The 17,071-nt window shown below is 41.8% G+C and overlaps 1 protein-coding gene across 7 annotated transcripts in view; it reads left to right on the top strand.

Moving 5' to 3' along the window:
- MND1 (meiotic nuclear divisions 1) overlaps positions 1–17,071 on the top strand; it is a 42,830-nt gene that overhangs the window by 10,171 nt on the left and 15,588 nt on the right. For 5 of the 7 annotated variants that reach the window (XM_089527020.1, XM_089527025.1, XM_089527024.1 and 2 more), the window contains 2 exons: positions 1,667–1,724; positions 3,477–3,634. In XM_089527020.1, coding sequence (XP_089383146.1) covers positions 1,667–1,724; positions 3,477–3,634 — 216 coding nt within the window. The remainder of the gene's footprint in view (positions 1–1,666; positions 1,725–3,476; positions 3,635–17,071) is intronic. The other 2 variants (XM_089527021.1, XM_089527026.1) reach the window with 2 other exon arrangements.

The following is a 17,071-nucleotide window of genomic DNA, read 5'->3' as shown; positions in this document are numbered from 1 at the left end:
GCCATTAGTACAAGTTTGAATATTTAAGGCCCAGAAGTGTGATGGGAGTCATAATCTGGCTTCACTCACTGGCTTCACACTGATAAGGAGTAACATGTTCATTCTTGCACAGCAGTTGGATACAGTAGTGATTGTGCTCTACCTCATCTTCCCATTTACACTGGCTAGAAGCATAAGGTTTATCTGCACTGCACAGTTATCACTGTTATGCCACCTAAATTGTCATGGCTCCATTCTAAGGAATCCTGGAATTTGTAGCTCAGTGAAGTATTTTAAATTCTCTGCAAAAAAAAAGCACTAGTGCATGCCTTTCACAAAATATACTAGAAGCATTCTTCATTACAAAATTAAACTGATTTAAGCCTCAGTCATTTTCTTCCAGAGTACTTTGCTGCCTTCTGTACACTGGAACAAACTAAAGGTCCAAAGATTCTTTAAGACAGATATGCTTTCCAGTACTAATTTCTGATTCCATGGTAAAATCACAAGCTATGTTATACTCAAATATGCTGGTTAACATTTGTTTTTGTCAGTCTCCTTGTATATCAATAGCAGTCATCTTTTGTTTTAAAAAGCAGAACAAAAGCTATATTTTGGGTCAATTTGTACAGAACCTTGACTTCAGCCAGTGATGAGTAAATTGCCCCCCCCCCCTTGTTAGACTGCATGTATAACAGGGGTGGGCAAAGTGCAGCCTGTGCATGGCATGAAACCCCTGGGAGCCCAATTTTTTTATCATTTCCTTTTGCAAAAATTTCTTTTGCCTCAGTGCCTTCTGACATGTGTGGAGGGCATTTCCACAATGTTTGGAGGGATGTCAAAAAGCTTTTTGCTAAATATTTAAATTGTTTGCTTGAATATGCCCTCTGTGAAGCATGGGAGAATTTCCTCCATGTGGTAGGCTCACCTGGAACAATTTAGGCCCAGGAGAAGCCTTTTTTGAAACAGGAAGTGATTTCTTTTCACTTGCTGTTGTTGAAAAGGGCCCAGGAAGACCAAAAGTAAAAAAAAAAAAAAGAAGAAGTGATGAAAATGGTCATCATATGGTATTTGGAGACAAAAATCTTTCAGGAGGTGCAGAGTCCCGTAGCCTTCCACAGTTGCCCATTGTTGATCTACATCATGCCTTACCATCAGTATGCTTTCTAGAACTGATGAGAGTTGTAGTACAATAGTAGAAGGCTTACCCATAGCTTAAGCAATAGAATGATGGAGCAGTTCACAATCTTCAGACAAGAGAAAACAAAATCCAATTGCAGGGATTGTTTTTCTGCTTTTAAGTATTATTAAAAGGTTGGGATAGTTCACTGTTTCCCATTTCTGCAGTACTTCACATTTATTTGCAAGGTGTCACAAGAAGAATCAATGACTCTCCTATATGTGTAATTTCAGAGGATTCTTGAGAAATTCTACCTGCTGTTAGAAAAGAGAAGATGGAAAATTAGTAAAAGTGTCAACCAGTTCCTCCCACTTCTTTCAGTAAGCTGTAGTTCAGTGGTCTTAGATATACAGTATTTCAAAAGTTATTGGGTCATAACTATTAAGCCTAAACCACAGATCTTCTTCAAAGAAGAAGGAATTCCAGAGTGTGTTAAATGCCCTGCGTTTTATGTTTTAAATGATTATAGTAATAATGTGCTTATTTCTCTCTGTCCCCCATCAACAGAAAGATGTATTCCAGTTAAAAGACATTGAAAAAATTGCTCCCAAAGAGAAAGGAATCAGTGAGTATACAGAGTTCTTTTCCACCATACTTACTCTTGACGACAACATACAGCGCACCGTGCCATATGCGGCTTTAACCATAACCAATGAATGGTACATGCCAAACACAGAAGTGCTCCCCCATTGCAGCCAATGGGGTTTGAGCTTACGCGTTTTTCCCCATACGCAGAGGGATCCGGAACGGATTTCCACGTATGGAGAGGGCAAACTGTATTTTATCAGGTGATCAAATCTTCCCTAAGTTACTATTCACATAGGGGCATTGAAAGTATGGTCCTCTGTAAGGAGCTGTATGAGTGCTATGATCCATTCTAATTTCAGGGCTTGGGAGCTGTAGTCTTCCAGATATTTTTAGCCTACAACAGACATCAGCCCTAGTCAGCTCAGCCAGTGGTAAGAAATTTATTCTTAATGGGGCGCAAGGCTGCTTGCACCTGGCGGGCTCCCGTGGGTTCCCTAGCAGCTTTCAACGTGTGCTGAAAGCTGCATATGGTGTGTCCACATATGACACGGGCGCACTCATTGTCTATTGATATTTTTGCCACTGCAGAATATATAAAGCAGTGGTGGGCAACTGTGCAAGACTAGTGGGGCTCCATTAGCAATCCAGAATACCTTGGAGGAGCACATCCCCACTGCACCTCCTCCCCTCCAACCCCCCCCCCCCCCAATTATTTAGCCCTCAAAAGCCCTCTAGGGGATATAGGGGTATATTTTGGAGCCTTCCTGGTCCTCTAGAGGGCATTTTTAGGCAAAAACATTTAAAAGTTTGGTGTTTGTTTGTTTGCAAAAAATTCATTTTGACCCCTGGAGAATCCAAGTGTGGTGGAACTGCCTTCCACATCTCTTATAGATCATTTTTGGGCAATCTGGAGCTTTCTTTTCTTTTCTTTTCAAAAATATTTCAAAAAATAAAATTGATCCCTGAAGGCCATAAAAACAGGCCTCTTGCCTGTTAGCTGACTGCAAGGGCCATCCAGTCCAACCCCCTGCCATGCAGGAAATCTCAATCAAAGCATCCCCGACACAGGGACGTAGCTAGGATTTTAGGAAGGGGGTGTCCAGACTAAGTGCCACCATTATAATGGGGCTTGAGTGCTGCGATGCAGCAGCACACACCATTCATTTTTCTAATGGAAGGGGGGGTCCGGACCCCAAGAACCCCCCCCCCCGGCTACATCCCTGCCCGACAGATGGCCATCCAGCCTCTGCTTAAAGATCTTCAAAGAAGGAGACTCCACAATACTCCGAGGGAGTGTGTTCCACTGTCGAACAGTGCTTACTGTCAGGAAGTTCTTTCTAATGTTGAGGTGGAATCTCTTTTCCTGTAGCTTGCATCCATTGCTCCAGGTCCTAATCTGTGGAGCAGCAGAAAACAAGCTCCCTCCTCAATATGACATCCCTTCAAGTATTTAAATAGGGCTTTATCACCTCTTAACCTTCTCTTCTCCAGGCTAAACATCCCCAGCTCCCTAAGTTTTTCCTCATAGGGCATGGTTTCCAGACCTTTCACCCTTTTAGTCGCCCTCCTTTGGACACACTCCAGTTTTTCAACATCCTTTTTAAATTGTGGTGCCCAGAACTGGACGAGAGCAGAATAGAGTGGCACTATTACTTCTCTTGATCTAGATATTATACTTCTATTGATGCAGCCTTACAGGTATTTTTATAATATTATCATATGTTTTAAATAGTAAACTCTTTTGATCTTCCAGTGACTATAAGTAATACAGTGTTTGTTTCTTTGACAGCTTCTATGTCAGTGAAGGAGGTCTTACAGAGCTTAGTTGATGATGGGATGGTGGACAGTGATAGGATTGGGACTTCCAATTATTTTTGGGCTTTTCCAAGTAAAGCTCTTCATGCAAGAAGACGTAAACTGGAGGAACTACAGACTCAGGTAATTCAGGTGTGGCATTCTACCTAACATATATTTCAGATGGACATAGGGATTGCTGTAGACCACCCCACTCCTAGATAACAGTTTCCCCCTCTTCTGTTTGTACATCAGTAAAGCATATGTACTACTGTTCAACTGTGGTCTTTCCCTTAATTTGAGTCTGCTGGCTTTTTTTCTCAATTTCTGTTTTATTTATTTCAAACTTTTCTCTCGTGTAAAGATTTTAGAATGCTCAGAATTGGGTGTATACTTTATTTACTGATGTGCACTTAAATCCTTGATGTTTGTTTTGAACTTTTTGTTTTATAGTTCTTCAAATATTTTCTGGGCAGAGTAATCAGTTTACAGCTACTATATTTTGAAGAATGTACAGCAAACCCTCCTTAGCCACAGATTTTTTATTCACGGATTCAGGCATCCACAACTTGAAAATATTTTTATAAAAGTTTAAATTCAAAATCACAATTTTGATTTTCCATTTTATATAAGGGACATCATTTTGCTGTGCCACAGGATTTGAGCATACATAGATTTTATTATCCATAGGGGATCCTGGAACCAAATCCCAGTGGATAACAAGGACCCAATGTATATTTCATTATAGATTCTAGATCACGGGGCAACATAATCATGGTTATTATATATATTCTCGGTTATATGTTTACCCTTTGTTGCATTCACCACATTAAGTCAGCTGCATACATGACCTACATGTAAAAGTAGTGGAGGCAGTGGAAAAATAAAACAGGCTGCTCCCTTTTCAATCAATGGAGAAATTGAGCGGGGAGAGCAGGACTTCACAACCCTGCGAACTATTCTTAATCTTGTAATTATCAGAAAGAAACAAAAAGCATTGCATCGATAACACAGTTTGATTAGTCTTCATTAAAAGAATTAAGGCAAAATATTCAACTCTGTGGGAAAAGACCTCAAACTTGGAAATTACACAGTCTTGGCTATTGTTAAACTGAAAGACACCACTGCTAGATTAATTGTTTTGGGAAGTATATATGTATATTAATAGAGACCATATATATTAACAGAGATTAGCAGAGAGACAGAATGGCATAGTGGTTTCAATGTTGGACCTTGGGAGTTTATCAGACAACGGAAATTGGAAGTATAATCCAATGACAATCTGAACGCAATCATGGGGTTTAACATTATTGCGTGATAACCCACTACACACAAATTCGGGCAATGGAAAGTCAGTCCGAGTGCAATCATGGGGTTTCAAGTTATTGCGTGATAGATTGCCACTTGCAAATTTGGGCAATGGCGTGCTATTTTGGGGCAATGGGGAGCCAGGTTTGAATGCAATGAGCATTCACGTAATTTCGCTAAACTATCGACTTTATGTGAATGCGTTCTGGCCCCACTTTCTTTTCATTCGAAATTAAGAGAAATTCCTCACGTGTGATAAACTCCTATGACTCTGGAGACCAGGATTTGATTCCTAGTTCTGCCATGAAACCCACTGGGCAAGTCACACACACTCTCAGCCTCAGGGAATGTCAATGGCAAACCTCCTCTTAACAAATCCTGTTAAGAAAACCCCCTGATAAGTTCACTTTAGGGTCATAAGAAGTTGGAAACAACTTGAAGGCACACAGCAACAACATTAACATTAGTGTCCCTGTTAAGTGAAAAATAAGCAAGGGTTCATATTACAGTAATATACAGTAAACAGAATCTGTCAGATGGAGAGTGTTAGCATAAAAGCTCAGAGACTGGTGCTGATGGAGAGCTGTTAAGCTGAATTTTAATGTGCTTGAAATATTGATAATGAGATGTGAAGTTACAGGGGGAAAAACTGGGGGTTGGAAATAAGATGGCGTCTGGAAGGCTATTTCTGGAAAAAAGTACAGTAAAAACAAATCAATTGTGGAATATTGTGTTTTAAAATGATGAATAAAATATTTAAGACAAAGTGTTCATATTCCACCCAAATTATTCATAAAAACCATATAACAGGAAGACTTTCATGTAAGACTGTACAGTATCAGCACATTAAATGTCCAGGCACGGTTTTCTTTTCCTAAGTCCACTGTATGTGAATGAAGACTAGAGGACACTAATGCCCGTTCCGGATGGGCGTATACTATGTCGTATACTATGTCCCCAGGACATACTAGGGTTACGAAGGGGCGTCACTTCCTGACGCCCTAACCCTAGTACGGACTGGGTCCATACAAAATGGTGGTGCCCGTTCCACACGAGGGCCACCATTGCTACGTCACGACCGCGCCGCCTCCAAACGGGGCAGCGCGGAAGTGACGTACTGGGGCGTACGAGGTCGCCTGGGGCGCCCTTTCCGCAGCCCCGGAAGGAGCTCTGTTTCGGAGCTCCTTCCACCTTTGCGTCACTGGGCGTAGCCTTTACATGCCAGCGACGCAGAGCAGAAAGGGGCCAAGTGGCCCCTTTCTCCTCCTCCCCGCTGCCACTGGGTGTCCTTGGGGCTTGAAGCCCCAAGGAACCCCTTTCCAGGCTGCGGGGAAGTGGCCTTTTGCCGCTTCCCCGCAGCCTGGAAAGTGGCAGATTGGGGCCTCAGAGGCTGCCGTTGTGGCAGCTGAGGCACCAATCTGGCAAGGAAAGGGCTGGATACAGGCCGCCCCAAACGGGTGGTCTGTAACGTGCCTATGTCATTTTCTTTGATTTACTAATGATGATTTCCCCCCTGTTTTTTTTACTCTCTCTGCGCCTAATAAACTAGCAAAATCAAAGGTTCCTTACAGTTCCAGATCATGTAAACAAAATAAAAAATTAACAACAAATTTAAAACTACTTTTAATGATATTTTATGCCAAATCAAATTATACAGAATGCATTTCAGGTTTCAAAGGTGAAAAAATGACTTTCAGTCTGGAAAGAATATTTCTATCTCTTGTTTATTTATTTATTTAGGAAAATTTGCTGGAAAAATGATTCCCTTCCCTATGATTCCAACATTTCTGGAATTTCTACATTTTTAATTCCATCCTATCAGATTTGTTATATATAGGTCATACTAGATAGTAAAACACATTTAAACAATAGCAGTTGGGATATTTATTGTCAGGGGGCATTATTTGTTGATGCTCAGTTGTGTCTCTCTCACACACACACAACCAAGTGGTGATTTTGCAAATGGGACAACATATCTTAAGTCATTCAAGCAGGGCAAAGCATTTAAGAGTAGGAATATTGAAGTAATCAACAATTCATTAGGTTGGCTGGATACTTAAATTCTGCTGGAAGTGCTCAGTCATAGGACTTTATCACACGGGTTTTTTTGCGGCTCTGATCCGACATGACCGCAGGTCCAACAATGCGAATTCAGGTGATAACGTGATGTATTATCACACGTGATTGCTTTCTATGGAGAGTTGTTCCATGGCAACTCCGCAGTGAATCCAAAGTGACTCCCTCATTTTGGTGAATTCGGTAACAAGCGAATTCACAGAAGTTGCTTCCAAGCTCTCTTCAATTTCACTCCGTATTGGTCTGATGTGGAATGCAACTTTGCTTCTTTCTTGGTACCCCCCCCCCCACCTCCAAGGTCCCACATTTCCCATGATGTTGCGCTGTAGTTTTGCCCCATTTGCTTCCGGTGCTCAGAAGGGTACATTTAGATGTAGATGACAGGGATGAAGGAAATGAAACAGGAGGCTGAGGGAGAGATGGGAGCAAAGGAGGGGGCCATCGGAGGCTGAGGTGGAGGCTCCAACTCCCAGAATTCCATAGCCTCAAGCCAAAGACCCAACAACAAATCCAACTTCCAGAATTCCATTGCTTTGAGCCAAGGACCCCACAACAAACTCCAACTCTCAAAATAATAATAATAATAATAATTTGTTTTAAAATAAGGCACCAGAGCTCTCTGGCAGAGAAGGCTCAATGTCACACGACACTACAGTTCCCAGAATTCCATAGCAGTGAGCAAGGACAGTTAAAGTGGAGTCAAACCAGATTATTTCCACGTGCAGATGCAACCTCCTTCAGATACAAAGGATTTACTTCCAAGTAGACCTGCAGCTTCTACACTGATTATTTTGCAGTGAAAGAATTTATTATTGTTGTTGTTGTTGTTGTTTTTAAAAAACTTTCCCTGCATAATAATAATAATACAGTGGGACCTTGGTATACGCGAGGGATCTGTTCCAGACCCCCCCCCCCCCGCGTATACCAAATTCCGCGTATGCTCAAATCCCTATTATCCCTATTGTCTGCCAGGAGGCAGCGGTGAGGCCAAGGCCGGGCAGCGGCTCCACTTCTTCGCCGCCGCCTCCGTAGAAGGGCCGGGTGACTACCTGGCCTTTTGCGGAGGCAGCAGCAGCAGCTGCGAAGAGGCCAAAGCCTTTCCTGCAGCCCGGCCTCACCGCTGCCTCCGCGGGAAGGCTGGGCGGCGCTGGAGGCCAAAGGGCCTCCAGGCAGCCACCCGGCCCTTGTGCGGAGGGGGCAGCCACGAGGAGGCCAAAGCCTGGTCTCCAGGCCGGCCTCCTCGCAGATGCAGCCTCCGCAGAAGGGCCGGGTGGCTGCCTAGAAGCCCTTTGGCCTCCAGCGCCGCCCGGCCTTCCCGCAGAGGCCGAGGGCAATGCCTCCTTGCTGCCGGTAACGGCGACTCGGAGGCCAAGGTGGCGGCGGCGGCGGCGATGAAAAAGGTAAGTGGGGAAAGGGAAGGAGGGAGGCAGGAAGGGAGGGAAGGAAAGGGGAGGGTAAGCTAGGGACTTTTGTCCCCAATGGCAGCGCGCGTGCACGCGTGCCGCCATTGGGGACAACTTCCGGGTTTGCCTTCCGTGGATGCTCAAATCCGCGGAAGGCAAATCCACGTATAAGAAGGGCTGACTGTAATAATAATAATAATAATAATAATAATAATAATAATAATAATTTTGCCGGTGATACATTTGGATGAAACAGAGGACATTTAGAGATAGGTGACACACTTGGATGAAGCAGAGAGCATTTAGAGATAGGTGACACATTCGGATGAAGCAGAGGGCATGTAGGGATGGGTGACATTCCCTATTATTCACGTGAGGCTAGCATTCCTGGCAAGGGATGGAGGGAATGAAACAAAGGGTAGATTTAAATCTAGATGACAGGGTTGGGGGAATGAAACAGGAGGCTGGAGGGAGAGGTAGGAGCAAAGGAGGCGGCCATCGGAGGCTGGGGGGGGAGAGATGACAGGAACAATTCACGTGAGGGTTGCATTCACAAGAAAGTGGAACTAAGAAGTGCCTACCTCCTTCACCCTGGAAGCATAAAAGGTCTGGATGCGTTTAGACCCCCACTGAGCATGTGCAAGGGTGCCAATTTGAATCGTTGAATCCGCATGGTATGTACTGGTGTAATTCAAAGTGCTCTCACTCCGCTTTGACTCAGAAATCACCACAATTAAGTTCTTCATGTGTGATAGTTCATCACATGAATTACCTTGGATTCGAAGTGACCCTGCTTCACCCTCGCTACAGAAGTGCTTTGAATTGCGGCTCCTGATTCACGTGTGATAAGACGCTTAGTAATTCGCTTGTCAAAATAATAACAACTGAAAAGGAGTTCCTATAACTAGTAATGGGTGCATGGGGTTTGGAAAAACTTTTTTAAAAATAAGTTTTATTAACAAAGACAAACAGGGATATTTGCATATTAATACAAGATAGAGGTGAATACAAACAAAAAAGAACATATATACATATGTAAAACCACTACTCCACTCTCAACCCCTCCCTGCAATCCCGTTAACTTCCCACACTACTCTATCTTTAATTATAACACCCAATTATGCCTCTATAATTGATCCATCTTTAACAAACCAACGTTTCTGCATTACCCTACAGCTTAATGAACAATAACTTTGCATTTAGAAAGGTCTTCCTATCTAATCATCAAACCATCATAGTCACATTATCTCCAGTTCTTTTGTAAATATAATTTATAAAAGGTTGCCATGTTTGCAAATATTTTTGCATTGAATGGCCTTTTAATAACAATTTTATGTTCTGGAAGATCAGGGGAAAAGCTATCTTAACTCTACAACTGTTTTTAGATTTAACCTCATACCATTCTTAAGAGATGCCATTGGAAATATGACAGTATCTTCTTTTCATTTTCTTAAAACTGACAGGAATGTTCCATTCATGTATTACATGTTGAGTAGCCCTTATCAGAAATGCTTGGGACCAGAAGCATTTTCAGAATGGGGGTTTGTGTGTTCGTTTGTTTTGGAATATGCAAGTAGCATAGGATGTACCTGTACTGTATTTGAGAAGCTGGAAAGAGATTCAAAGCTGGAGAGAAATGCAAAGATCTGTGAAATGGTGGGAGGCATACATCCATGCTGAGCACTACACTTGGCTTTCTGCCATTTCACAGATCTTCACTCTCTCTCCAGCCTCACATCTTTTGGCTGCCAGCCACCTGCTTCCACCTTCAAGGCAACAGTGGCACTCCTCATCATTTGTCTCTCCATCTTCACTTCCTGTTCATTCACTATTTTTGTTGGGTATGAGATGTGAGAGTAGAGAGGGGATCTAAAAGATGGTTGAGCATTGTAGCCACCACCTTGAAGATGGCAACATACAGTTTTAGAGGTTTTTGAAATTCTTGATTAAGGATATTCAACCTGTGTATGCATTCATACGCAGGGAGTTAAGGATCAAATTGCGCGCACACACACATTTATGTGTAGCCCCCAGATTGTGCACACACACACATTTATGTGTAGCCCCCAGATTGCAGTTTTGTGCCCCTTGGAACTGAAAAGTTGTGCATACCTGTTTTTGAAGATACTTGTATTAAAAAGTATTACCTGCAACCAAATTAGCATTGTCCCGGATCATTACATAACACACATGCACTCTCTATGTCAGCATTCAAAAACACCAACTCAGTTCAGCAGCTACTTTAAAACCTTTATACTTTATTCAGCCTTTGAAAAATTTCTGAGCCACACCCAGAACAATTTGGACCAGCAGTGGTGTCTGACTCATCTACATCTAACCAAGAAAACAAGCCTCTTTGTGCTTGGAAGCTTTAACGGTGTGGCTAGAGTGACTAAAACTGTATGTATGCTGAGTTTGCAACTGAAATGGCCTCCTGTGACCCTGGAGAAGTATATATTTTTTTATTTTCATCTTAATCTTATTTTGTATATATCCATCTTTGTCTCAGTATGGGACTGAAGGCAGTTGACAGTATGAATTAAAACAAAATGCAAAAACCATGGATAATATGAACATTTTAATAAAACAATTCTGCAATCATACTGAAAACATTAAAAGCTTTTAAAAGCCATAAACTATATAGTAATTATAAAAATGTAATAGATCCCAATTAACAGACCCCCTACAGCAAGCAGTTAACACTCAAATGCCTGGATAAACAGAAAAGGTATTTGCCTACTGGTGGGAAAAAAGCAGAGAGAAGGCCAACCTCACTTCCCATGGGAGCGAATTCCAGAGTATGGGAACAGCCGTTGAGAAGGCTGTCTCCCATGTCCTTACCAAGAATGCCTGTGATGGTAGTGAGACTGAAAGTTTTCTTCCAAGGATCTTAAAATTCAGGCGGACTCATTTTGGGATATACAGTCTTTCAGATAGACTGTACAGGGCTTTATATGTCATAACCAGGGCTGGGGAGTAGTGGTGATTTTGGGGTTACTCCTTGTCCTACTCCAGAGCAAGATATTTTCCCTTAATGTTTCTCCTACTCCTGTAAAAACTTCTTACTCCTTACTCCTACTCCACAGCCCTGGGGAAAAGCCCCAGTTGCTTTGCAAGGCTGGTGTGTGCGTGTGCACGTGTGTAGGTGTCTCTCTTTGCCTCCAAGCCCCTTCTCATGTGCAATATAATAACATTGTTTTTTGGTGTTTGCATGTACAATATAATAACAGGAATAAGGAGTAACAAATATATTTTGTTACTCCTTATTCCTCCTTCTATTCCTGTAAAAACCTCTTACTCCTTTACTCCTTAGTCCTACTCCCCAGCCCTGGTCATAACCAACACTTTGAATTGTTCCCAGAAGACATCTGGTAGCCAGTGAAGCTATTTCAGCAGGGGAGTTCTATGCTTCTTTTAACTAGCTCCAGTCAGTAGTTTGGCTGCAGAATTTTGAACCCATGGTAGTTTCTGAACAATTTCCAATCATAGCCCAATGTAAAAAAGGAATATAATCAATGTGTGTGTCATGGGGCCAGATCTCACATGAATGGGCAGAGCTGGTTCTCTAGTTTTAATTATGCAAACACCTGGCCATTGCCAATACCTGGACCTCCAGGCTCAAGGCTGGGTCCAAGAGTATGCCCAAACTTCAAATTTAGAGTTCGGGGGATCATAACATCATCCGACACAGGCTGATGGGGCATTCAATTGACCAGGAGCACTTCTGTCTTGTCTAGATTAAGTTTCAATTTATTTGTTTATTTATTTATTTTGTCATCTCTAGTCAGTTATAGACACTTAACACTGGTTTTGCACCTTCCTTGAAAATAGATGGGAAGGAACATTGATGTTTGATGTTTGATGTCAAGAGCATTCTGGTGATGTCCAACCCCCAAACTCTGGTTAATGTCTCCCAATGGTTTCATGTAGATGTGGAATAGCATAAGGGGACAAAATTGAATTCTAGGGGACTCCACAAGTCAATGACCATTGCATTGAACAGGAACCCCCCAAATCAGTGGTTCAAATTACCTTCCTAAGATAAGCCAGAACCACTGTAAAACAGTGCATGTCAGTCCCATCCTAGAGGGGCAGCTAAGAAAGATACTGTGGTCTATGGTTCTGAAAGTTGCTGCCAGACCCAGCAGAATCAACAGGGGCATACTCTCCTTGCCCAGTTCCTGGTGTATGTCATCCACCAAAGAAACCAATACTATCTGCTTCAGGCCTGAACCCAGACTGAAATGGATCCAGATAATCTGTCTCATCCAGAAACCCCTGAAGCTGAGAGGATATCACCACACTCTAGACCTTTGCCCAAAAAAAGAATACAGAAGACTGGCTAGTAGTTACCTAATGACATTGGGCTCAGGGAGATTTTTTTCCCCCAGCAGGACAGAACTTTGCCTTAATCCTGTAAGGCAGGGGTTCCCAACCCTTTCGACTCATGGAGCCCTGGACACAAGTTGGGAACTGCTGCTGTAAGGTATTCACCATTCCCTTTGCCCACTCAGCCAGGCCTTTTCTGACCGCTTTTATAAGCCAGGTAGAACAGAGGTTGCACAGTCATGTGGGTAACTCTCATCGCTTTAAGAATCCTGTCCACATACTCTGGCAGCACAAATTGAAACCTATCCAATAACACGGGACAAGCAGGAGCCAAGGTTACATCTCCTGGAGCCATATCAACCCCAGCATTTATATCAGAGCAGATCCGAGTGATTTTATCTGTACCATGTACATATTCATAACAGAGGGCATTGAAGAAATTAGAATACATCTGCCTAACTCACAGGCTTGTGAGAATAAAATGTGCATTACTTGGAGCTCATGGCAAGTGGATTTACTATCAAAAATTCAACAAATATGTCTATATAGAATGTGTTTCTAATAATGGAATGTATTCCTAACTGAAAGCATGTTTATGAGGTTGTGTTTGTCATGGTTTCAGTAAGAAAGGTGCTTCCAAAATGTGCATGCCACTTTATACTGGATACAATGTGGAGAACTTGAACAGATAGATGCTAGCAAGATTACTCTTGCTGCCTTGTTAAATAGTCATCCTGCTGTGTCTTCGCTTCCCCCAAAATACAAGCAGAGTTTCTCCTTAGTTTGCCGTTTCCTTGCTGTTCTGCTAATAACTGGCATTTCTTGTTCTGCTTGTGACTTCTTTTCTTGTTTTACTTTATCATATGTAATCATGTTGTAGCTGGTAATGTTCTTCCAGCCATCAGGCTAGCTGGCCCTCATTTCTTAAGGCACAACTTCTATAACAGTCATATATTTTGCAGGTGAGGTTTATCCCATTGTTGCATCTTTATGCTGGCAGCAGGTTCATCTGTGATGTGGGATTTCTACCTGTTTTGTAGTTGTCAGAGGCACAGGAGTGTGGGGGGGGGGGCGGATTGACAAACCTAGCTTCTCCAGGGAGGGAAAGCCTGAGGCATTTAGAGTTAGCAGACACTGTCAAGACTAGCCAGGACATGAAGTGTTTGTGTGAGTTGATCACCCTTCAGTTTGGAGTGGGGAAGGTGGCTCAGAAGGTGAAGGAAGCATGTTTCAGTGAAAACTGATACACATGAGGAAAAAGAAGCCATAAACATGAGCAAAGCTTGATTCTATACAAGACGTACAGGAGGACTAATTTTTCTGCTCGTCTGCAATGCTTATATGGGCAATAGAGAATCTGCACTAGGATTTTCAATTTGCCATCAGATTTGGGGGTATTGGTATTTTGTCCTTAAACTAACTGCTAGAAGAAATAATAGAAAAAACTGCTAGAAGAAATGTTCTTTCTTTCAGTTAGTCTCAAAGGTGCTACAAAATCTCTCTACATACTGATTCTACAGGCTAACACGGCTATGTCTTTGAATGCTAGAAGAAATGGCATCATTAATTCACATTCCATGCTTCTAAACAGCTCACTAGAACGAAGTCAACTTGCCTAAGCAAAGTGAATATTTTCAAATTCAAGTCTGGAATGATTTAATCAGTGGAATGATAGTACAGTGCTGAAGTAGTGACAATATATTGCCAGTAAAATAAGATGAGAACATGACACGTTTCATCTGCAACACCAACATTGTATTACCACTGTGTGTCTTGTGTAGATTCTGTATATGCTCACAATGAGTTCTGCTGTTAGGCTGTGTAGACCCTTGAGAATTAATTGCAGCCAGTGAACCAGTTGGTTGATTCACGTTTTTCCAACAGTAAATGTCACGCTTCTTCCCCTAATCTTTAGTTGAAAACTTTTTCTTTCTACAAGTGAACATATGATGGAGATTGGAGGGCCATTTTTAATATTTCTGATACCCACATGGTTGCAGTGCACAGCCAACATTTTCTGCACCAGAAGTGATGTTCTAGTCACTTTCACAATGAATTGCTTGCTATTTCAAGGGGAAGGGCCCTTGAAACAGGGTTAAATTACAAAATGTGCTTCTAAAAGTTTTTTTTAAAAGTAGTTGGGGCACTCTTGGGACCCAAAGGCCACATAGGACTGCCCTCCCCAAGGACTGGATGGCTCTTTCCAAATGGCTCTCTAGCCACCCACCTTGCTTAGATTTTTATAACTTTTGGTTATATTTGGAAACTGCTTCTGTATTGCTTTTTTTTTAAAGAAAAAAACATTAAAATTGAGTTTGCATATGTAGAATTTTCAGTGAGCCATGTGTCTCTCAGACCCAGACTGCAAGCACAGTTGTGGAGCTTTTGTTACTACATGTAAATTATTCCTTCATAATTTTGTCAAACTATGAAAGGCTCGTTACAGACGCGCCGAAGGGGCATGCTAGGGTTAGAAGGGGCGTATTAGGGTTGAGAAGGGGTGTCCCTTCCAGACGCCCCTCAACCCTAGTACGGACCGAGTCCATACAAAATGGCGGCGCCCGTTCACACGGGGGCCACCATTTTGATGCTGCGGACGCGTAGTCTCTGGACGTCGCATGGTGGAAGTGATGCCGCAAGTGCGCGACTAGAGCCTCGCGGCACCACTTCCAGGGTGCAGAAAGAAGTGCCATTTCGGCACTTCTTTCTTGCTGCGTCCAGGAACCGTGCAGTTTGGCCGCTGCGGTTCCCGGACGCAGCAACCGCCGGCGGCGGCAGACCACCGTTTTTAGGCGGTCTGTAATGGGCCAAAGAAATATTTTGCCTTCGTTAATTAATGCTAGCTATAAGGTTTTCTTTATGCTAGCATAAGGCCTTTTAACTAGAGAGAAAATCCCTTTCCTTTTCTGCTGTTGCAAATATTCAGCATGAACAGAATCAATTGAGTAAAAGAAGAGTTGAATATACTGTTGTTGTTCTTTAGAAGACTAGTCTTTTGAGTTTCTGTACATTGTTGGTCAAATTCAAAATAACAGTGTTATTTCCACAGAAGAAGAAACATAGAGCAATACCTTTACTTTGTGAAAAGTGAGAACTGCAAGGTCTTTGAGAGGCAACTATTCCAGCTCTCTACTTAGAGATAAGATGAATGAACCCATTCACCAGATGAGGCATATTAATCTGGGTATTAAAATTAGTATGTCACACATGGAGAGCAGGTGCTTTATAAGAAATGTTTGTAGAACAATAGCTTTAGGCAGTTCTTGCAAGCCAAAGAATGTTGATCAACTAGTGTGTAATACAGTAGTGGTGAGAAATGGGTATAATGATAGGCTGAAGCTGGCCATAATACATGTGCTCTGGGACTTGCGAAATAATAGAATGATGCCCTAGGAAAACAAAAGTGACAGAGCTCTTTCTCTGCTTAGATGTTGAGGGTAATAAAGGAAACAAGCCAGCAGACTTTTCAGCATGGAAAATATTGAAAATTTCAGGAAAACCAATGTGTACCTATTTAGTTTTGCACATGTGTATTGTTGCTGACCAAAATAAGAGAGGTTTTGCAGATTGCCATGTTTGTTTACAACCCACACCCTAATTATATAAATTGATTTTCTTTTTTTAACTAGTAACATTTTAGATAGCTTGTTCTAGTTTTTTAGGAGTGTGTGTATTTCTATCTTCCTTTATGTATTTTAGGGGAAAGTGGCAGTAAAGTGTTTTTTCCAAGACTTTGATCCTGATTAGTAAGTGGATGTTAAGCTGCACTTTGCTGATTCAGACATAACTGGAATTCTAGTTTCAGTTTTAGGATCAAAGCTCTAAGAGCACACAGAAAAGGAAGGAATGGATGGATTTACAGGATTTACACTTCATAAACTATCCTGTATGAAGGCAGGATTTTTTTTTCTGTGCCAGCTTACATTGTATAGAATGTACGTTGGTTTTGAAGAACATCTGGATATGACATCTCCTTGGATTGTGTTATATGTTATAATATTGCAAGTCACATTGCATTACAGCATCTCTGTGTGTTTAATAGATGTTGTATAAAGAGGTATCTGGAAAGGGCTTTACCCCATCATCATCATCATCATCATCATCATCATCATCAAAGTCTAACCCACATCTTCCTCTGGATCTATGCGGGAAACAGCTATATAATACATCATGCCAGTTAAAAGAGCATATAAACTGATACATATTAAAAACAGTCAATGTGTACTTTAAAATTTATAATTTAAATTTGAATATTGGCTGTAAGGAATTTAATTTTGCAAACGTATGAACAGCTAAGAAGGTGAGGCTTGAATGGTAGTTTGGATTCGACTGTGATTAATTGAATAATATGGTTAAGATATTTTTAAATATTTACTTGTGGGAGTTTTGGAATCGTTTACCTCTAAAAAAAAACAAGGTCATTATAACAAGGAAATACTTGGTGTGCTTAAACTTATTGGTAATAGAAATTGAC

Source organism: Sceloporus occidentalis, unplaced genomic scaffold (assembly GCF_023333645.1).
Source record: "Sceloporus occidentalis isolate IW3139 unplaced genomic scaffold, rSceOcc1.0.p SCAF_5, whole genome shotgun sequence".
NCBI classification, from domain to species: Eukaryota; Metazoa; Chordata; class Lepidosauria; order Squamata; family Phrynosomatidae; genus Sceloporus; species Sceloporus occidentalis.
The sequence above is the reverse complement of the archived record's forward strand: the minus strand, read 5'-3'. Positions and strand labels throughout refer to the sequence as shown.